Here is a 24,406-nt window from a genome sequence, read left to right on the forward strand (position 1 = left end):
ATATGAACGCTCTAATATTGGTCACATTGAGTGCGACTTGGCATGTGATTAGCATGGCATGGGACTTGCAAATCGTATGCCAAGTCGCACCCTATTGTCTGCTATTAGAGCAGTCACATGGGTGCGTTTCCGATACTGATTTATAAAGTAGTACATGTACTACTCTTGTGGCGATTTACACAGATATCTGTGTCAGATGTCTTGTAAATCGCAAGGAAATCGTCATCTTCACTGTACGTCGCATAATTTCTAAATCACCTTTGATGTGACCAGGGTGTAAGGCCTTTTTATGTTTGATGTCCTGAGTGTTTTTCCGATTTATGGGAAATTCTGCATACTAGCAGAGGTGAATTGACTTTTTTCAGTATTGCATGCGAGATGTGGTCATGTGACTGCCTTAACTCATGCGATAATCTGGAGTAAATTGTGCCCATAGTGCCAATAAATATTGCCATGGGGTTCCCTTTCACATCCCTGTTCAATGTTCTGTTGTATGCTGCACAGGTACACTTCACTGTGGCTTTCTTTCTGACTCTGATTTGTGGGGTCTGTATACCAAGGGTTAACGCAGGTGGGAAGAGAATTAATCAGGTGCAAACACTTTCTCTGACCAAATGAATGACAGTGGTGGGTGTGGCCTATGTTATATAAAGAGTTGCAGTAGTGCAGCAATGGGCAAACTACGGCCCGGCGGACCTTTTAATCCGGTCCGCGGATGTGGCTGTCAGGATGTGTGTAGGCGGGGCAGCGTGACGAACGTGAGGGAAGGGGAGCTAGGCTCCTCTCACAGTCCGCCCTGAAGACCGGAACGGCGCGGGAACACGGCGAGAGGAACGGCGCGGGAACACGGCGAGAGGAACGCGCGGAGCAAAGGGAAGTGAATTGACACAGGGGGGACTTGGCTTACTACTTGGGGGGGAATAGTACTATGGGGGATGAATTACTATATGGGGAATGAAATACTATATGAGGGATGAATTAATATGGGGAATGAATTACTATATGGGGGATGAATTACTATAGGGGATGAATTAATATGGAGAATGAATTACTATATGGGGGATGAATTACTGTGGGGGATGAATTACTATAGGGGGGGTGAATTACTATAGGGGGGATGAATTACTATAGGGGGGATGAATTACTATATGGGGGATGAATTACTATAGGGGGGATGAATTACTATAGGGGGGATGAATTACTATGGGGGATGAATTACTATGGGGGATGAATTACTATATGGGGGATGAATTACTATGGGGGATGAATTACTATATGGGGAATGAATTACTATAGGGGGGATGAATTACTATGGGGGATGAATTACTATAGGGGGGATGAATTACTATAGGGGGGATGAATTACTATATGGGGGATGAATTACTATGGGGGATGAATTACTATATGGGGGATGAATTACTATATGGGGGATGAATTACTATAGGGGGGATGAATTACTATATGGGGGATGAATTACTATAGGGGGGATGAATTACTATAGGGGGGATGAATTACTATATGGGGGATGAATTACTATATGAGGGATGAATTACTATATGGGGGATGAATTACTATGGGGGAATCTTACTATGGATGACACATACACATCATTCATCTACTCTTGGTCCGGCCCCCGGGTCCAATATATGAACCCATTGCGGCCCTCAAGTCAAAAAGTTTGCCCACCCCTGCAGTAGTGGGTGATTTTGCCTTATACAGGCCACGTTATTTTCTGCAAGTCCTTTCCTGTGGTGCTTTGGGGAGGAAGAGATATTGATGTGGGCTGTAAATGTTTTGCATTTTTTTCCTTCTAAGGTGTGTTTGCGTGTTATTGTACAATGATTGTGTGTTTATTATATTTGCATTGTAATCCTAACACATGTTAATTGCTCTGCTCTTCCAAATCTGCACTTGGCTATAGTTTGCTTTATTTAGACTGAAATGCAGTTTTCAGACAAACCTGATGAGAAATGTATGTGTGGGGGATTTGGGGAGGTGTTTTATTTTGGCACGTATGTATTTTGATATTGATATTTTGATATATATATATTGATATTTTGATCTGCAGCCTGTTTTGTGGATAGATAAGCCTACTACGTGATTCATATTAACGATTTGTTTCCAGCTGTAACCTGTGAAAGCACAGTTCATTAGAAGTATGTAAGCTCTTATGAGCAGGTTCGTTCTATTTTAGCAACAACAATCCTGTTTTTTTTTTTTTACCAAGAAATTGAATGTACCTACTTATTGCTGTCCAAATAAATGTGGAATGTGTATTTGATCAATAAACATTTGGACTATGTATTTTTTGGGGGGATTATTTCATGTTCTAGTTGAATGTACTAGCACCCCTAACACTTATTTTTGCTAGCTATATTATATGCCCAAATCTTCCTTGTTAGAGTGCACATATTCAAGTATGTCCAAACTAACAAACCAAAAGCCCCCTATTTCACCACAAGACCATGTTATGTACCAATGAATAGGTCGTGTTCAATGTGCAGCTAGCTATTCTTTTTCTACAATCCTCTTAACAGTAATAAATTGGGCCCCCAATTTATGTTGACTTTGGGCCTTTACCAGCAAATATATGTTTGCCAATGTCATATACACAGTACAGCTGCAAACATATATTTGCGAATGTCATATACACAATGGAGCCGCATGGAAAATTGCTATGGTGCACAAATAAACGCCAAGACGGCTGTTGAAGGAGGCACAAGAGCAGCTGTCATACCGGAAATACGTCATGATGTTTGCACACACCTGGAAGTGGTAGTGGGGAGTGGTAGTGGATGGGAGTGTAGTTAAGAGAGTTTAGTGGTTATTTGCAAGTCTATTTTTTGGCTTTGTGAATTATTCTTTTGTGGAATTCCAGACCACATCTGGACATGACGAGATCGCTGTTCTCCACCAAGGAGCTGATCCTCATTTGCCGGGGAAACATTACTAATTGTTGTATTTTCAGTTGAAAACATGTCCAATTCCTAGATACATTGAGGTGCATAGCAGAGGTTCAAGGTATTCCATAGAAGAAGTTATTGTTGTTCCTAACTATACAGGTGGCACAGACACAAACAAACACCCAGGGCCACTGTTAGATATCATGGGGCCCTGTACAGCATACCTGACAGCCTCCAACCGCCAGAGAAAATATCCAAATTATATTTATGGTAAAAATACACTAAAAACATTATTAATGGACACAATCCCAACCAAATTCCTGTGAAATCTAAATGATAAAACTGTACTGAGTTAATAAAGCTGTTTGTGTAATTGAGGTCTTGGGGCTCATTCACATGGGTGCTGTGGCCTGTAGAGTGGGAATCAGTGGTTTGTTTTTGTGGCTGTCGCCGTTTGCAGGCAACCTATGTTACACTATGGAAATGCTGCAGGTCATAATTTGACAAGCATATGGGTGCAGTTGTACAGCCCTGAACACAGACAGTGAGCATTCAGGGTCACTTCCCCACGCCTTCACACCTGTCAGATTAAAACCTGTGTTCATACAGCTGCTGTGTCCCCATAGTGTAACAGGTAGCTCCAGCCACATTACCAACAACCCCCTCATTCATGCTGTACAGGCCAGAGGACTTGTGTAAATGTGGAATTTTTTACTTTTTTTTCCTCAGCTCATTAATTTTAATGGGCTGCCTAACGTGTGGGAACATGCAAAAATACTGCAGGCATACTACTGTAAAAGTGTGTTGCACCTAACCGCACAGTAGTGTGGTGCCATGTGTTTTGGTGGCTGTGAATGCATCTGTGTTTACTAGACGTGTGGAGGTGCAATTACGTTTTCATCATGGTACCTGCGCACATCTGCAGAGGGCATTGCATTTCTTTGCTGTGCTGGAAAAAACGTGCTCTTGCATGCGTTTCTGCACCACAAATGGTGTGAAAAAGTCCTAAGGGCCAGTTCACAGTATAGAAACAGTCTAGATCTGTTCCAGTTGCGTTTTTGCATGCACTTATTTGAAGCATGGTTTACGTGTTCCAGAGCATTTTGGATGCGTTTTTGGTGTGTTCCAGTCCATTTTGGATGTGGTTTTTTGTGTGTTCCACTGCATTTTGGATGCGTTTTTTGTGTGTTCCAATGCATTTTGGATGCATTTTTGACGTGTTCCAGTGCATTTTTTTATGCATTCCAGTTAATTTTTTCCCCTCTCTTTTTCTTAAATTTAATTAGGGACATGTGCATTTTAAGGTGTTCCAGGGCGTTTTACCGCGTTCCAGTACAGTTCTATGCATAAACAATGCAGCCTGTTCGACTTTTTTGGCAGCACCTGCAATGCACTGGAACTGCAAGCACTCATGTGAACTATGACATTGACAACCAGATAACCTTCTTTCTGTGCGTTTTGGATGCAAAAAAAGCAACTGAAACACATGTAGTGTGAACTGGCCCTAAAGGTTATTATAGGTAAGGGAACGGGACTGACCAGGAATTGTGAATTCAATCAGACTAGTGGTGAGATACAATCAGGAATCATATAACAATGTCAGATCTGAGCTGTAGGTGATAGGAAATGAGACACATTCACTTGGTCAGTAAATAAATAGTAAAATAAAAAGAGTGGGGCGGTGATACATAGATTTGCAGATGGAACAGGTGATGACGGGGGGGGAGTCAAGTTGTATAAGGAGAGAGGTTTAAGGGCTTGTTCACACTTGACTTTATTTCTAACTCTTGCCAAATGGCCCTATAGCATTTGACAGGTGTTTGGGAAGCCTTTTTAACGCTCCTCAAATGCTCCCCAAATGCCCTATGTGCAGTTTTGAGGCATGTGATAAGCATTTGCCAAGCGTTAAAACTGCACCACAAATGCCTGTAATGAAGTTAAATGGTATTAACGCTTCGCAAATGCCTTGCAACCACACCGCAAACGTCTGCCAGGCATTTGGGGAGCGGCACCATAGACTTGAATGGGAGGCTTCAACTCCTCCTGACTCGACATGAGGGGCCAGTTTTGCCGTGATGCAATGCTAATGCTTCAGTGTGAACAGCTCTGTGTGCTGCCATGTGCAGAATTTTCATAGGCGTTTGAGAAGCATAAAAAAAGCTTCCCAAACGCCTGTCTGACGCCTGCTGACAAAGCTAGTGTGAATGCAGCCTTAGAGAAGATAAAGTTGTAATGAAATATAAACAGAAGGAAAATTGAAAGTTTCAAACTTGTCAGAAGAACAGGACACAGGTAAGATTCACTCCCTTTCCACCTTCTAGTCAATAGCCAAAATCGTAATTGATTGATCAATATTCTTGACATTGACAGAACCCTGGAAATTGATCTCCATATTTTGGGCATTCACAAATGTCAAGGAGCTTACAATCTAAGACCAGAAACTCAGACATATACTAGGCCCAATTAACCTAACATCATGTCTTTGGAGTGTTGGCAGAAACACACCCGTGCAGAGAAAGCACGCAAACTGGGATGCAGACAGGTGCAGCCATGACTGGGATTAGAACCCATGACCCAAGTGCTGTACGTTCTGAGCACTAAGCCACTGTAGGATACAGAGTTTGAGCTGCAATGTAGAATAGTTACATTATTTTAAAATAATGACAAAGCGAGCACTGGTAAAATTATATAGACTACTTAAATGGTATTACACAAGATAAATATAAATATAGCTATTGGTGTGCCCCTGAGGACGTGTTGGTACACAAAATGCATTGGGTGGAGCCCTATTGCTGACACCACGCCACCGCCATTGAGGAGCGTCCGCCATCTTGGTACTCACTTTGCTATTATTTTTATTAATCCACATGGATATTTTAAATTGTTACTCATGACCATTATAATAAAGTATTACACTTTTAAGCACCTTTCTGGCTCCTGTGGCTGAGCTAATTCCTCCCCAGAACCATATTGGCACCCACCCTGATGGATGGATGGAGCTGGATGACTAACCCATAGCTGCCAGCATACCGCTGCACCCCCAGATGTGTGTATAACCCATGCGCATTAATACTTTTGTTCTGGTGAGTGTACACCCGTCCCAAGGGTGGATTACCCTTCACGAGTTCATGCACTACTGTTCGTCATGGATAAACCACACATGCCATTCATAGGCACTCTCACACGAAGGACATTCCATTATTCAGGAATGATTATATGAAATTTTTTTAGCCCCATTTACCAGTTTACATCATTATTGCACTTATTTGCACTTTTTTGATTTTTCATGCGTTTATGATTGTTAACATGCATTTATAGCACTGCACTATTACTTTAATATAGAATAGTTACATGATTAAAGAGAATGAAGATATATAATTATATTGGGAAATTAGAACTAGACATTCCCAATTATTTGAGATATAAGTGTGGAAATGTTTGACATTTGAAAATAGAATGTATGACATTCATTAGGAAATGCATTAGCTGTCTGATCATTTTGGAAAAACAGCAACCCAAAAAAAAAAAAATATATGTGTACTTTTTATTTTAAATTATAAGTATTCTCATATGCAAACAGAAAAACGCCAAGGGGACAAAGCCCGTGGTTGTGCACCACCTAGTGAACATATACGGCATTGCATCTAGAAATGTGCTAGACGTGATTCTGGATTTACTAACAGGAAAAGAGTCTACAAGTAGACTCTTTTCAATGAGTTTGCTAGACGCCTTTCTGAAGACTGATAGGTCTTGATTGATTGAATGGAGTCTGCCTGAATGTTCAGCGTCTGCAGGTAGACTCAATTCTTAGTAAATCAGGGCCATGGTGTCACTGACAGCCTGACATCTATACTAACATTTGGGAGCCAATCAATATGGTTCCTGGTCTGGTGATTACCAATTCAGTTGTGACATGGTTTTTAAAATAGAATGCACACCTCAAGCTAAATACAATGCGCTGTTAAGTAATCCAAACCCTTAGGTACCTCCAAGGTACATCCTGTAAATGTAAATGCCTACAAAGGAATGATACAGAGGACTCCACTAAATGAACTCCATGGTTTTTAGGCTTTTGTGTTAGCATTTCTGGATATTTATTCATACAGTTTATTACAGTATTTAGTCTATGGAAAACTTTAGAAATTCAGCATGCTCTATGATGACTCACCAAGTACTTGCATAACACATGGAAATTAATGTCAATTGTACAGAAAATGATTACCTTCCATGTACTCCAAGTCTTCCTCTGTATTGGTATCACTAAAAAAAAAAACATATTATGTTTAACAAATTTTACATTACAATACTAAAGATTTTTGACTAACCAGTAACATTTGTTTCTTGAGTACAGTACAAGAAACAATATTTAAGTCATAACCATGGGTTATATTGAGCTAGCCATGGGTAATTAAAACCTGGAAAAAAAAGCCCACATGGTAAATCTGACAGGAAGGGCTCAGCAGAACTCAGGGAGCAGCTTGTTGCACCTTATGCCCACAAAACTGGCAAAAGAGAATTCCTGAATATTCACCTGGTAAACCTTTACAAACATGTGACTAGAAGACCAGGTGGCAATCTAAGAAACCAATGCCTGGTGTTGAAAAGCCAATTATGCCCATTAAGATCCTATTCTCTAGACCAGGGGTCAGCAACCCGTCAACCGCAATCTACCCGTTGACCGCAAGCAGGTGATGGGTAGATCACATTTGTGTCCCTGCCTTGTCAACCCTCAATTGCTTCTCCCACAGAGCGGCAGAGCAGTGAAGAGAAGCAATGAGCTCAGGCATGTTTGTTTTGTCACTAGAGCTCTCCAGCTGGGAAGCAGTCAAAGAAAATCCAAGGCAACGGAGGTATTCTCCGTCACACAGCATGCCCCTGGAATGTGTATGACCACTGCTGCCTATGACTCTCTGTCATCTTTGACAGTGCTCCGCAAGTTTGTGTTCGTGTCCCCTTGTTGTAGTGTGTTGATCCCCACTGGATCACCTCTCCATTCCATCCAAGGCACTTGTGTGTGACATCATGTGGGATGGATGAGAGAAGAATGTCAGCAGGGATCAGCGCAGCAGAATAGTTAGATCCATCACAGCAGCTTCCTTATGCCACTCTGCATCAGGAAACCGCTTCTGTGCCATCCAGACCCTCAGTAACGTACCCTCCTGAAGCCCCTGTAGTGTGCCCTCCTGATGCCCCTGTAGCGTGTCCTCATGACTTTCTTGTACCATGCCCTCCTGACCCCCCTTCCCCACAGTACCATGCCCTTCTGCCCAACCCATACACTGCACTGGCGACACCCAGTCCTCCACCCTGCTGACTCCTGTCCTGTTCACCCCCATTCTCTGTCCTACTGATCCCTGTACACTGCTTTTCATACTACTTACCTCTATACACTACCATACTTACTACTGACCTCTGTACGCTGTTTCTTGACCTACTACAGACCTCTGTACACTTCTTGACCTATCGCTGACCTCTGTACACTGCCTGACCTACTAGTGACCTCTGCACACTGTCCTACATAGTACTGACCCCTGGACACTGCCTTACATACTACTTACACTGGTGAGAACTCAGAGCAGACGGCCAGGCTAGCATTGAGGCCAGCCAGGCCTGAAACTAGTCAAGCATGTCAGCCTGCAGTTCCAGTGGTTTTACCTTCGTAATGGACTCCTGTGTCAGTCTTGTGGGGGTGACCAATTATTCCCCAAACATGAAAAAAAATGTGAATAAAAGTGAATTCAGAATTGCTTGCTGAAGTTACCATTTAGGGTAGGCTAAGTTTACAGAACAGAACAGTTATTTGGAAAGATGCTGAATGTATCTTTTTTGTGTCTGTTCCCTACTGTAGTAGTTATTATTAATTTGGAACCACTAATCAATATGAGGATAGGAGTTGCCTATCTATAAAATTTCAGTTGTAAAATTATAATAGAAGAACGAGCGCTGGAATTATAAGTAAGAAGAAGCTAGCATGAAAGGTAAAAACCCCTGAACCTTCTAAAAGACATATATATACTGTATATATATATATATATATATATATATATATATACACACACATATATATATACACACACAACATGCAACGCTGAATAAAATTCATAACAAAGTAGTAAAAAATGTCAGGGTGACAGTGGTGGTGAATCATAAAAGCATGATCGTCTCTAGGGTGAATAACCCAAAATTGAGTAGTAAGTACCGTATATAATTATGATGCATAAGCAATATAAAAGATTCATATAAATGTGTATCGTAAAGTGACAATCAATATTAAATCATTAGTTGGCAGCAGTGACTTCGTTGGTATGGTAAGTAAATGTAGATTGCCCTAACCAGATAGCGCATACAAAAGCGCATTTGAGTGTTTAGACCAACTCCTGGTCATCTGCATCTAGGCATCTGGAACTCAGGATCATCTGGTTGGCTTCAGCAGGAATTACAGCGCACCATAAGGACTTCCTGCTGAAGCCCACCAGATGATCCTGAGATCCAGATGCCTAGACGCAGATGACCAGAAGTTGGTCTAAACACTCAAATGCGCTTTTGTATGCGCTATCTGGTTAGTGCAATCTACATTTACTCACCATACCACCAAATTCACCGCTGCCAACTAATGATTTAACCGCTTGCCGCCCTGCCACTGTATATATACGTGTGCAGGGCGGCACTGGGGCGCAAAAGCACGTTTTAAAACGTGCTCCGCGCTCCCAATGTTTTCGCGGGCAGGGGGCACACGCGCACGCTCCCGCCGACCCGCGGGTGACACCATGCGATCCCGGAGGGATCGATCATTAGATTTCAGCCAGTGATGTCTGGCTGAAATCAGATGATCGGTCCCTGTCCTATCCTGTCCTGTGTTGACATTTACACAGGACAGGATATGATGTCATTCTTCTCTGCCTGGACACATTCCGTTCCAGATAGAGAAGAAGACGACACAGTAAACGTGAGTAAAACACTACACATTTACAGTTAGAACACACCTAGGTCACATTTAACCCCCTGATCGCCCCCCCCCCCCCCCCCAGTTAACCCCTTCACTGCCCTGTCACCAGTGTCACTGATCAGGGAAGCGATTTTTACTGATCACTGTATCAGTGTCGCTGGCGACTTCTGATAGTGTTAGCGCCCCTCCCAGATAGCGCCAGTTTGCCCGCCAGTACACCAGTAATCCCGTTTAACCCCTTGATCGCGCCCCCCCCAGTTAACCCCTTCACTGCCCTGTCAACAGTGTCACTGATCAGTGAACCGATTTTTACTGATTACTGTATCAGTGTCGCTGGCGACTTCCGATAGTGTTAGCACCCCTCCCAGATAGCGCCAGGTTGCCCGCCAGTACACCAGTAATCCCGTTTAACCCCTTGATCGCCCCCCCCAGTTAACCCCTTCACTGCCCTGTCACCAGTGTCACTGATCAGTGAAGCGATTTTTACTGATCACTGTATCAGTGTCGCTGGCGACTTCCGACAGTGTTAGCGCCCCTCCCAGATAGCGCCAGATTGCCCGCTAATACACCAGTAATCCCGTCTAACCCCTTGATCGCCCCCTGAGTTGACCCCTTCACTGCCCTGTCACCAGTGTCATTGATCAGTAAACAGATTTTTACTGATCACTGTATCATTGTCGCTGGCGACTTCCAGTAGTGTAAGCGCCCCTCCCAGATAGCGCCAGTTTGCCCGCCAGTACACCAGTAATCCCATTTAACCCCTTGTTCGCCCCCCCATGCCCCCAGTTAACCCCTTCACTGCCCTGTCACCAGTGTCATTGATTACAGTAAACAGATTTTTACTGATCACTGTATTAGTGTCACTGGTGACTTCCGATAGTGTTAGCGCCCCTCCCAGATAGCGCCAGTTTGCCCGATAGTGCACCAGAAATCCCATTTAACCCCTTGATCGCCCCCCCCCAGTTAACCCCTTCACTGCCCTGTCACCAGTGTCATTGATTACAGTGAACAGATTTTTACTGATCACTGTATTAGTGTCACTGGTGACTTCTGATAGTGTTAGCGCCCCTCCCAGATAACGCCAGTTTGCCGCTAGTACACAACTAATCACATTTGACCCCTTGATTGCCAGGAACACGCTTACTTGCACGCTAAACCTCCATTGCTAGTATAGTGTCTGATTGGATCAATCTTTGTTCAAATCAGTGCTATACCAGCGTTCACATTACTATAGTATCCCCAAAAACGCAGCGTTAGCGGGATCAGCCCCAGCACCTGCGTTTAGCCCCTACGCCCCCCCCTTCTCCCCCAGCAAGTGCAGTGTCAGTAGATAACTGTCACTTGATACATATTACACACAAAACCGCAGTGTTCATAGAATCAGGCCTGATCGGATAGCGGTTCAAGCAGTCCCTGACAGCCAGGCGCTCTTTTTCCCGTGAGTCGCACTAGGTACCTGTAAATTTAGTGGCCAAAATGTCCAAGCAAAGCTGCTCTAGTGAAGAGGCCTATAGGATTCTGAGCATGTCAAGTGAGAGCGAAGGGGAAGACTCACTGGCAGAATCAGGCTCAGAATGCGAACCTATAGACAGCAGCGGCACCCTGACAGATAGCTCAGACAACAAGGAAGAGGTCCCTGCTAAGATCAGGTGTACCCGATCCCATTCCCAGGTTGCTGAGGTGGTACAAATGCATGATGACTCTCATATGCAGCAGAGTGCCAGTACTAGTGCCGCACTACCTTTTGGTGAACTGGCGAGCACCAGCGGCCTAGTACATCCTGGTCGTATACATACCAGCACTGCAGTATCACTTGGTGACGTGGCGAGTCCCATAAGTGCAGTACAAGCTGGTGCGGTGGCGAGCACAAGTAGTGTTCCGCGGCCACCAAGAATTCGCAGACAGGCCCGTACAGCCCCTAGTGTCCTTCCGGATGTGCTTGCAAATCCCGATTGGCAGCCCACAAATTCTGCAGCACACTTACTTCCCCCATTCACTGCCCAACCCGGAATTCAGGTGGGAACAGAAAATTTAAATACTCCCCTTGATTTTTTTGAGCGGTTTTTCACAGAAGATGTTTATGCATTGATTGTGGATCAAAGCAATTTATATGCACAACAATATATTGCCGCCAACCCAAATTCATACCTTGCCAGACCATTCGCATGGAAAACCATTACGGTTTCCGAATTTAAAGTTTTTTTGGGCCTAACCCTCAACATGGGCATTAATAATAAAAACAATTGCGGTTGTATTGGTCCACAGACCCGCTTGTTCACATGTCCGTGTTCTCTGCTGCCATGACCAGGCATAGATATGAGACGATACTGCGTTTTATGCACTTCTACGACAACACACTCAGTCGTCCTAGGTATGACCCTGAATTTGACCAGCTCCACAAAATTCGGCCCCTCGTAAATCACTTTAACCAAAAATTTGCAGATGTGTATACTCCCCATAAAACATCTGCATCGATGAGTCCCTCATTCAATATTCTGGCCGCCTTGTAATCAAACAATATCTCCCCAGCAAGCATGCCAGATATGGGATCAAGATGTATAAGACCTGTGGGAGGGCAACAGGCTATACATGTAAGTTTCGGATTTACGAGGGAAAAGATAGTCACTTGGAGCCCCCCGGATGCCAAGACTACATGGGGAGCAGTGGCAAGATAGTTTGGGACTTGGCGTCATCCTTTTTCCATATGGGGTACCACTTATACGTGGACAATTTTTATTCAAGCGTGCCACTATTTAGACATTTGTTCAATCTGGGAATTTGCGCATGTGGCACTGTGCGATCTAATCTAATAACCATCTTAAAAAGGAGGAAAAAGCCTGCTTGAGAAATGAAGAATTGCTCGCAGTGAAGTGGAAGGACAAACGGGATGTTTACCTCCTGTCTTCCATTCACGCAGATACGACCGTCCAAATTACCACGGCAGCTGGTGTTGTTGAGAAGCCCCTCTGTGTCCACGATTATAACCTTAACATGGGAGGGGTGGACTTCAACGACCAGATGATGAAGCCGTACTTAGCTTCCCGAAAAGCCAGACGCTGGTACATAAAAGTGTCTGTTTATTTATTTCAATTGGCTGTATATAACGCTTTTGTTCTCTATAAAGCAACTGGACATAGTGGATCATACATAAATTTCCAGTTAGAGATCAATAGGGCCCTTTTGTATCCAGAAGGTGCTGCGCCCCAAACCCCTATCCCAGATGCAGTTAGCCGTCTGCATGAGAGACATTTTCCCGATACCATTCCTGCTACCCCAACCCAAAGAAGACCCCAAAAAAGATGTTGTGTCTGCAGCAAACGTGGAATTAGGCGTGACAGCCGCTATTGTCCCTCCTGTCCTGGCCAACCTGGCCTCTGCGTCAAGCCCTGCTTCCGCCTCTACCATACACTAGTTGACTATTAGTATAGGGTACAGCACGGCACAGATCAGGACACATTTACACAGGGTCTTGAAAGATGTTAGGTAGTCAGGAAACTGGCTATCGTATTTGGAGAGACCCTACCAGCTGTTTTAATGTTTAATGTTTGAAAAAAAAAAAGTTAAAAAAAAAAAAAATTAAAAATACAAATCCCCCCCCAAAAAATAAAAAAATATAAAAACCAAAAATGGTTATAGTTTTTTTTGTTGTCATTTTGTGATTGTTCTACTTTTACTGTTTTATTGTTAACCATTTCTGTTTGCAGGAATGCTTTCAGCTGCAGCACTGACCTGAGAGCAACAGGAACTTGCTCTCAGAATAGACATAAGTCAGCATGGGCAGCGCTGTTGGATGAGATTTTTCATCCGCAGTTAAAAAAAAGAGAATATATGCCAAAGCATGGGGGCCTGGGGTGGCCAGTGGGTGGATGGCCCCTATGCTTCGGCATATATATTTTATATTTGTTGGCACATTTCATGTGTGCCCACCATTAGAAGTGGGTGGATGCAGGGAGGTTTCTAATGGTGGGCATACCACACACTTTTTCTGGCAGAGATTTCTTCTCTTTTTTTTCATTCAGCCCACAGGCTGCATAAAGAAAAAAGAATGACCCTGTGCCAGTATGGAAACAGCAATTGCACCATGCAGGTGAGGTATCGCCATGAACGTCAGATCAAGGGCAGTAATTATAGCTCTAGACCTCCTCTGTAAATCTAAAATGGTAGCTTGTAAAGGCTTTTAAAGCGTTGCCTATAGATATTAAAAATGTATGCAGTTTGTCGCCATTGCACAGGGCATGCGTAATTTTAAAGCATGTCATGTTTGGTATCTGTTTACTCAGCATAGCATCATCTTTTATATCATACCAAATAATTGGCCAATATATTGTGTTTTTGTGCATTAAAATTAAAAAAAAAGTGTATATTTTTCAAAAAAATTGCGTTTGAAAAATCGCTGTGTAAGTAATATGTGAGATAAAAAATTGCACCACCCACCATTTTATTTACTAGGGTGTCTGCTCTAAAAAAATATATAATGTTTGGGGGTTCACTTTAATTTCCTAGAAAAAATACTGATTTTTTTAATGTGAACAAAAAGTGTCAGAAAAGGCTTGGTCTTCAGGTGGTTAGAAGAGTGAGTGATGTGTGGCATAAACTTCTAATGCTGGGCATAAAATGCCCCCACCCCTCAAAATGACCCCTTTTATGAAAGTAGACACCATAAAACTATTTGCTGAGAGGCATGTTGAATCAATAGAAGAATTTATTTTTTTACCACAAGTTTTTGGAAAATGACAAAAAAAAAAAAAATTACACAAAATTGTCATTGAAATAATTTATTGCTCACACAAGCCATATGTATATGTGGAATTACTCCCGAAAATACATTCTGCTACTTCTCCCGAGTATGGGGGTACCACATGAGAGACTTTTTGGCAGTCTAGCCAAGTACAGGACCCCAAAATCCAATAAGCACCTTCAGGCTTTTAAAGGGCTTTATTTCCTCATTACACTTCCTGACTACCCATCACAGTTTCGGAGGCCCTGGAATGCCAGAATAGCACCAAACCCCCCAAATGACCCCTTTTTGGAAAGTAGACACCCAAAGGAATTTGATAAGAAGCATGGTAAGTATTTTGAAGATCTCATTTGTTGCCACAAGGTTTTGGAAAATGAAGAAAGAAAATAAAAACATATTTTTTCTTTTCTTTTTTATATTTCAAAACCTTGTGAGAAAAAATGAGATCTGCAAAATACTTACCATGACTCTTTTTAAATTCCTTGGAGTGTCTACTTTCCAGAAAGGGGTCATTTGGGGGGGGTTTGGTGCTATCCTGGCATTTCAGGGCCTCCGAAACTGTGATAGGTAGTGGGGAAGTGAAATGAAGAAGTTACGCACCTTCAGGCTTTCAAAGTGGTCATTGGATTTCAGGCTCCTGTATGTGGCTAGGCTCCCAAAAAGTGTCACACGTGTGGTATCCTCATACTCGGTAGAAGTAGCAGAATGTATTTTGGGGTGTAATTCCACATATACCCATGGCTTGTGCAAGAAATAAATCATTTAAAATGACAATTTTGTGTAAAAAAACAAAACAAAAAAAAAAAAAGTTTTTGTCATTTTCCAGAAACTTGTGGAAAAAAAATAAATCTTCCATGGACACAATGGGGTTTATTTACTAAACCAGGTTGACTCAGAATCTTGGGCACCTGTGCATGGTAGCCAATCAGCTTCTAACCTCAGCATGTTCAGTTAAGCTTCAGCAATAAAACCTGGAAGCTGATTGGTTTTTATGCAGAAGTGGACAAGATTCTGAGTCAACCAGGTTTTGTAAATAAACCCCAATATGTCTCTCAGCAGATAGCTTAGGGTGTCTGCTTTCCGAAAAGGGGTCATTTAGGGGTGTTTGTTCTATCCTGATATTTTAGCACCTCAAGAGATGTGATGGGCGGTCAGAAAGTAAAAGCTGTGTAAATTTCAAATTATCTATACCATAGTTTGTAGACGCTATACCTTTCACACAAAGCAATAAATATACACTTATTGGGATTTTGTTTACCAAAAACATGTAGCAGAATACATTTTGGCTTAAATTTATGACTAACTTTGAGTTTACGATATATTTTTTATAGCTGAAAGTAGAAAATATTGGGTTTTTTTCAAAATGTTCGTGTTTTTTTGTTTATAGCGCAAAAAATAAAAAGTGCACAGGTGATCAAATACCACCAAAAGAAAGCTCTATTTGTGTGAAAAAAAGGACATAAATTTCGTTTGGGTACAGCATTGCATGACCGCGCAATTATCATTTGAATTAGTGCAGCGCTGTATAGAAAAAAAAAGGCATAAATTACAGCATCTATACCATAGTTTGTAGACGCTATAACTTTCACACAAAGCAATCAATATACACTTATTGGGATTTTTTTTTTACCAAAAACATGTAGCAGAATACATTTTGGCTTAAATTTATGACTAACTTTGAGTTTACGATATATTTTTTATAGCTGAAAGTAGAAAATATTGTTTTTTTTCAAAATTTTCGTGGTTTTTTTGTTTATAGCGCAAAAAATAAAAAGCGCACAGGTGATAAAATACCCCAAAAGAAAGCACTATTTGTGTGAAAAAAAGGACGTAAATTTCGTTTGGGTACAGCATTGCATGATCGCCCAATTATCATTTGAATTAGTGCAGCACCAAACAGCAAAAAAAGGCCTGGTCATTAAGGGGGGTAAATCCTCAGGAGCTCAAGTGGTTAATATTGACTGTCACTTTACAATACACATTTTATGAATCTTTTAAATGAATCATAAAAACATCATCGTCTCTAGGGTGAATAACCCAAAATTGAGTAGTAAGTACCGTATACAATTATGATGCATAAGCAATATAAAAGATTCATATAAATGTGTACTTACATTGAGGACATCCTGGCTCTGTAGAGAGGAAGGAAAGAACCTTCTCTCTACTAAAACGGTGCATTTAAAAAAAAAGAAATGAGGTAAAGCGTCATCGTTTAAGGAGATATATCTGTGGAATTGAAATTAGGGTGTGATACTGAGATTATCACTCAAGTATTCATTTCTGATATGATGTTAATTTTATTAATGATATAAATATATTTTAATTGGTTTAGACAACCTTTGTTTGGAAATGTCATATAGGTGTTTGGGGACATTTGTAATATGGGGTTACTTTAGATTAAGATGAAGTGTATGCTACACCTGCCTTAATACTTAACAGAGCCCAGATGGATGGGATACATGAGAATGTTTTCTATAAAATTAAATCTAAAGGTCTGTTAATAATTTTATGTGCGGTACGGGAGCCTGAACATGGCGGTGCAGGAGAGCATGATGTAAGTGCTCTCCGACAAACTCCGCTTCCAGCCACCCCAAGGGCCCTCCTAGCGGAAGATACCGGAGACCTACCTGTGTGAGGGGGGTTCTCCAGTGGAGGTATGCCGGCTCTGTGAACAGGGATCGAGAGAGCGGGTCGCGGGTTTCCTGAGACGCGCCGATGGGGATCCAGGACGGAGCATCGGGTTGCCGGGGAGATGGAGTGACGTGGCGTGACCACGTGGTCAGCCGCGAAGGAGCTCTGGGAGGAGGAGAAGCCGGCCAGGGTCCCTAGAGGAGAAGGAGACGCCAATCCGCTCCCTAACTCGCCTTTCTGTCAGAGGTCTACAGATAGCCGCACAAGACAAGAAGAGACCGTGGAGGAATCCCCCCTAGAAATAGAATAGAGGAGGAATATCTGACAACTGCAGCCTGGAGCCACCTCACAGGAGAATCGAGAGAGTGGAGGGTGAGTGAGAACGGCCTAGGCTAGCCGCATATTGGGCTGTGTGATATAATTAAATATTGTGTAATGGAGAAAAGGGGGATTTCCCAAGAGGAAATGAAAGTGTAAATGGACAAACAGTAGGTCAAATCTGGCTTTCGAGTATATATTTTTATTATGTACTTACCCTGGTTTCTTAGAAGAGAACAAGTTTCACAAGAAGACATGAAGAACAAAAGTGCTAAAGGAAGTGGGCTCAAAGGGTCCCAAACTGGTACGATCAAAAAATACACGTCCCAGTGAAATTTGACCCCAGAAAAGGTCCCAAGGTGGAAGCGAAAAAGGGGAAATGGAATTTAGTTTGGAAAATAGCCCTAGATTATCTCTGGGAATGAATAGTAGTAGTCAACAAATGATAGAAAATATGGAGAGGAATTATATTGTCATTGGTCTCTAATTATTTACTCATTGTTTTCTCCCTTTTTTTTTTTTTTTTTAATACGTGGCACTTAAGTATACAGTTTAATTCTATGTCTCTCCACCAGTACATATTCTGGAATATTCATCGAATACCTTGTATGTCTTATTCCTGTTGGTCAATGCATTTGTTTTTGACTGATTCTTTGCTCCTATCTATTCTATAATAAAATTATTTGTAAAAGAAAATATGGAGAGGAAAGAACCTGAAAGTTATCTACAAGTACCAAATAAAAAAGATGGCAGAAATGTTCCAAAATCTGGAAAAAACAAAGCAAGAAATGGCAATTATATGGAAAGATTTGGGGCATTTGTTATTGAGAGTGGAAGAAACAGAGGAAAAAGTAAAAAATCATGCCCAAAATATTTCCGAATTAGAAAAAAGGACAACTATTATTGGGAAACTTCAGAAAAAATTGCTTTATAAGATAGAGGTACAAGAAAACAGGGATAGGAGGAGTAATCTTAGGATACGAGAAGTCCCAGAGATTTCAAAAGGGGAAGAATTACAAGAATTCGTTTGTAAAATCTTAAACTCCATAATGGACAGACTATCAGGGAGCGAGGAGCCAGACACACAAGGAGGTGCAATTAAAGGTAGGTTTATTAATATAAAAATAAGACGAGTCTATGCAAGTCCAACAGCGGAAATTGTAGCCAGAGCCGGGATCAGAAGCCAGGAAGAATGGTCGCCAGAGCCGGGGTCAGAAGCCAGGAGGAGTCTTAGCCAATGCAGAGTCGGTATCCAGGAAAGCAATGAGTAGCTAAACAGGAGCTTGCTGTTGTGCAACAGACAGGACACGAATGCAATGGACAGCCACAAACAGTAGACTAATATGTGATAAGCCGCCACCCCCTGGGGGAGGAGCCGCAGAGGGCTGAAAGCATAAAGGATCCCACAATGCTTTGTAGACACCTAAGATGGATGCCAGCACATGGAGCAGCACAAGGTCTGAGGAAAGGTAGGACCTTGACAGTACCTCCTCCTCAAGGACCCCTCCCCCTCCGCGGCTCAACATAAGGCTTCTGGGGAAAGCGGGCGTGAAAAGTGCAGAGGAGGGCAGGAGCATGAACATCCGTGGAAGGAACCCAGGAATGCTCATCGGGACCATAACCACGCCAATGGACCAGGAACTGCACCTGACCGCGGACCAACCGAGAGTCCAGGATGCGGCTCACCTCATACTCCTCATGACCGTCAACCCGGATAGGACGAGGCCGAGGCAGAAAAGCGATTACAGACCAGAGGCTTCAACAGGGATACGTGGAAGACATTGGAGATACGCATCCCAGGAGGAAGAGCAAAGGCATAGGCAACCGGGTTCACCCTACGGAGGATACGGAAAGGACCAACAAAACGGGAAGCCAGTTTTGGTGCGGGCACCCGAAGATTGAGGTTACGAGTGGACAACCACACCCAATCTCCGACCTGGTATGAAGGAGCGGGCAACCGTCTACGATCAGCCTGAAGCTTCTGGCACTGAGCTGAGTCCTTCAAGGACCTCTGGATCTGCCCCCACGAGGAACGCAGGGCAGCAAGATGGTTATCCACAACCGGAATGTCCTGTGGCGAGAACAACTCAGGCAATACAGTGGGTTGGAACCCATAGTTAGCCATGAAGGGAGACATCCCAGAGGAGGAGTTGACAGCAGAGTTCCTCGCAAACTCTGCCCATGGCAGGAGATCTACCCAATTGTCTTGATGGTCAGAGATATATCAGCAAAGGAATTGTTCCAGGGCCTGGTTGGAACGCTCCGCAGCCCCATTGGACTGCGGGTGGTAGGCCGAAGAGAAGGAGAGCTTGATACCCAACTGGGAGCAGAAGGCGCGCCAGAACCTGGACACAAACTGGCTCCCATGGTCCGAGACAATCACCTTAGGCAACCCATGCAAGCGAAAGATCTCCCTGGCAAAAACCATAGCCAGTTCTTGCGCAGTCAGCAATTTCTTGAACGGAACACAATGGCACATCTTGGAGAAACGATCAATGACCATAAGAATGACCGTATGGCATCAAGACGCAGGGAGGTCTACAATAAAATCCATGCCCAGGTGTGACCAGGGATGCTCCCCATTGGGAATGGGTTGCAGAAGGCCCAATGGAAGATGCCGAGGAGATTTATTCTGGGCACAGACAGAACATGCCGCTACATATGAGGCAATGTCGGAACGGAGAGATGGCCACCAGAATAAACGAGAAATGACCCAGGACAACTGGTTCCTCCCTGGATGACCAGCGGTCTTGGAATTATGGTAGGTACGCAGCAAGCGGATGCGCAATCGCTCAGGTACGAAACATCTACCAACCGGTCTCTCAGAGGGAGCATCAATTTGAGCTGCCAAAATCTGCTCCCCATGGGGAGAAGTCAGGCTGGTACAAATGGCAGCCAGGATCTGATCTGGAGGTATGACCGAGGTCGGCTCAGAGTCCTCCCTGGACAGCTCAGAGTATTGCCACGACAAGGCATCAGCCCTGACATTCTTGGAGCCAGGCAAATAGGAGACCACATTGTTAAAACGACAAGAACAGAGCCCACCTGGCCTGACGGGGCGTCAACCTCTTAGCTCCCGAGAGATACGTCAGGTTCTTGTGGTCATTGAGAATGAGAACCGGAACCGCAGAACCCTCGAGCAGGTGCCTCCATTCCTTGAGAGCCTGAATAATGGCCAACAACTCCGTCTCCAATCTGGTAGTTGCATTCTGTGGAGGAAAGCTTCCTGGAGTAGAACCCACAGGGAAGTAGGGGTCCATCGGCGACTAAAGCTGAGACAGGAGGGCGCCTACTCCCATCTCAGATGCATCAACCTCGAGGACAAAAGGCAACCCAGGATTGGGATGAGACAGTATCGGAGCCGAAGTGAAGGCAGGGTTTCAGAGCTTCGAAAGCTAAGATGGCCTCAGATGACCACTCGTGGGGATTACTGCCCTTCTTGGTCAGATCTGAGAGAGGCTTGGCTAGCGTGAAGTTCCTGATAAACTTCCGATAATAGTTGGCGAATCCCAAAAAGAGCTGAATGGACCGAACACCACTGGGACGAGGCCACTGCAGAACCGCCGAAACCTTCTGAGGATCCATGGAAAATCCCTCAGCGGAAATGATGTAGCCCAAAAAGGCAACCTGGGATCAGTGAAATTCACACTTTTCGAGCTTAGAGAAAAGCTCGTTCTCACGTAATCGTTGCAGCACTCGCTTAACATCCTGGATATGAGACTCCATGGACGCAGAGTAAACCAGGATGTCGTCCAAGTAAACCACCACACACTGCTGCAACAAGTCACAAAAGACATCATTAATGAACTCCTGAAAGACCGCGGGCGCGTTACACAACCCGAAGGGCATAACCAGGGATTCATAGTGGCCGGTTCTGGTGTTGAACGCGGTCTTCCACTCATCGCCCTCCTTGATCCGTACGAGGTTGTACGCAGCCCTAAGGTCAAGTTTAGTAAAGACCGTTGCTCCTTTGAGGCGGTCGAACAACTCGGTTATCAACGGAATTGGGTAAGCATTCTTAATTGTGATTCGATTGAGACCCCTAAAATCAATGCAAGGCCTCAATTCACCGCCCTTATTTTTTACGAAGAAAAAGCCAGCTCCTGCTGGAGAAGTAGACTTGCGAATGTGCCCCCGGGAAAGCGCATACGCAACATACTACTCCATGGCCTGATTCTCCGCAACCGAAAGAGGATACACCCTGCCACGTGGAGGAGTGGCACCGGGTTGTAAGGTTATGGCACAATCGTATGGATGATGAGGAAGCAGAGCACCGGCGCGCACCTTGTCAAACACGTCTAGGTACTCCCCATAGTCAGTGGGCAACACAGAGTCCGAGGAGGCACACAACACCTTAACAGGTCCACGGATGCAACCGGCCCACACTGTGGAGACCACGAGAGAATCTCGGCCGACCGCCAATCAAAGGTCGGATTGTGCTTCTGAAGCCAGGGATATCCCAAAACCACGGAGTAGTGCGGGGAAGAAATTACCTGGAAACAGGCCAACTCCCTGTGAACAGCCCCAATAGCTACTTCCACCGGCAGGGTTTTAGTGGGTAACCTGCGGCGGTTGCAGGGGCCTGCCATCTACCACCTCGAGGACCAATGGAGTAACTCGAGCCTGCATAGGAATGGAGTACTGGGCAGCAAATGAACTGTTCATAAACAACCTGCCAGCACCAGAGTCTGCCAACGCCTGGGCCGTCACCGAGCCTTCCGCCCAAGAGAGGACAACGGTGATTAGCGGTTTATCTTTGCGGGAAACCGGGGACGAGGAAACTCCACCCAAGATCTGCCCCCGACAGGATCTCAGGTGCGAGCGTTTCCCGGACGGACCAGACAGGACTGCCGAAAATGCCCACTGACACCACAGTACAGGCGGCGACCCTCCCAATGCCGAGAAGCCCGCTCCCCCTTGGAAAGGCAAGAAAAACCCCAGCTGCATGGGCTCACCGCAAGACAAGCCATCCCCAGGAGGTGTGGGAGGAGAGGGAGGAACGGGTGGGACAGAAAACGTAGGCGCCAATCGGTTAGGAGGCCTCCACAGACACTCCTTAAGTGAAGGCCTCTCCCTGAGCCTGGTGTCAATCAGGATTAGGAAGGAAATGAGTGCTTCAAGCTCCACTGGCAGTTCTTTCGCCGCAATCTCGTCCTTCAACGCATCTGAGAGACCATGAGAGAAAGCAGCCACCAGAGCCTCATTGTTCCAACCCACCTCTGCCGCCAGGGTACGAAATTCTATGGAGTACTCGGCAACGGTTCGTGAACCCTGATGCATGGACATGAGCAGCTTAGCAGCAGAGGCGGAGCGAGCAGGCACATCAAATATCGTACGGAAGGAGGCAACAAAACCGGCAAACTCGTGAATCACAGGGTTATTGTTCTCCCATAAGGGATTTGCCCAGGCCAAGGCCTTGTCCAAGAGCAGCGAGATTAGGAAGCCCACCTTTGACCTCTCAGTAGGAAAAGCATTGGGTATCAATTCAAAATATATGCCCACTTGGTTAAGGAAACCCCGACACTGACTCGGTTCACCCCCAAAGCGCTGTGGAAGGATGGCTGAACCAGTCATACCTCTGGGCACCGCAGGTGCGGCAGCAGATGCTGAGGTAGGCACAACAATCTGAGCAACAACGGGAGCGACCACAGGAGTGACAACCTGCCTAATAGCACCAGGAGCAAGGTGTGCTGTGCGTGCAATCAGCGTCTGCAACGAGTGAGTGAACTGAGCCAACAAGAGATCCTGCTGATCAAGTCTGGCAACCAACATAGGGAGCGGGGACGTACCTGCACCGTCAGGATTCATGGCATTCGTGTAGTGTCAGGGAGCGAGGAGCCAGACACACAAGGAGGTGCAATTAAAGGTAGGTTTATTAATATAAAAATAAGACAAGAGTCTATGCAAGTCCAACAGCGGAAATCATAGCCAAAGCCGGGGTCAAGAGCCAGGAAGAATCGTCACCAGAGCCGGGATCAGCAGCCAGGAAGAATCGTCGCCAGAGCCGGGATCAGGAGCCAGGAAGAATGGTCGCCAGAGCTGGGGTCAGAAGCCAGGAGGAGTCTTAGCCAATGCCGAGCGGTATCCAGGAAAGCAATGAGTAGCTAAACAGGAGCTTGCTGTTGTGCAACAGACAGGACACGAATGCAATGGATAGTCACAAACAGCAGACTAATATGTGATAAGCTGCCACCCCCTGGGGGAGGAGCCGCAGAGGGCTGAAAGCATAAAGGATCCCACAATGCTTTGCAGACACCTAAGATGGATGCCAGCACATGGAGCAGCACAAGGTCTGAGGAAAGGTAGGACCTTGACACAGACTTGATACAGAGTTGGTTAAATTGGATGGAGTCTTTAGAACAGGAAAGTTTCAACAAGGAAATGGGAAGGAAAAAACGAGAGACATAATTGTTCAATTCCATAAGTATGGGGATAAGGAAGAGATTTGGAGGAAGATCAAGGGAAGAACAATTATTAAGTATGGAGAAATCAACATTCAGATTTTTGCGGATTTAACACCTGAGACTCTGTGGAGAAGGAGATATTTGAATCCCCTGTTAGAGCAGATGAGAAAATAAAATGCGCATTATAGATGGGGTACTCCAGCGTGCCTAATTGGATGGAAGAATGGAGTTACAGCTTATCTGAGATTCCCTGAGGACTTGAGAGACTTCTGTGATAGACTCGATTTGCAAAGAACAGAGATTTCTAGATGGGAAGAAGGAGAAATAGGAGATATGGGAAAGGAGGACTGGCAGTTTGTTAGAAGGGGGAAGTAAGGAGGAGAGGGGGGGGTGGTTTTTTTTGTTTTGTCTTTTTCTCCTCTTTATGGTATCTCTTCCAGAGTTCCGTTTAAGAGTTCGGCGGAAA

The 24,406-nt window shown here is 44.4% G+C and overlaps 1 protein-coding gene across 1 annotated transcript in view; it reads right to left on the bottom strand.

The window, feature by feature from the left end:
• ZFYVE26 (zinc finger FYVE-type containing 26) overlaps window positions 1–24,406 on the bottom strand; it is a gene marked incomplete at its 5' end in the record, with an annotated part of 362,313 nt that overhangs the window by 263,418 nt on the left and 74,489 nt on the right. Inside the window, one exon of the mRNA XM_089681435.1 lies at window positions 7,126–7,163. Within this exon, the coding sequence (XP_089537561.1) occupies window positions 7,126–7,163 (38 nt within the window). The remainder of the gene's footprint in view (window positions 1–7,125; window positions 7,164–24,406) is intronic.

Source organism: Staurois parvus, unplaced genomic scaffold, assembly GCF_062004578.1.
Source record: "Staurois parvus isolate SC_StPar_1 unplaced genomic scaffold, SC_StPar_1.0 ptg000267l, whole genome shotgun sequence".
Taxonomy (NCBI): Eukaryota; Metazoa; Chordata; class Amphibia; order Anura; family Ranidae; genus Staurois; species Staurois parvus.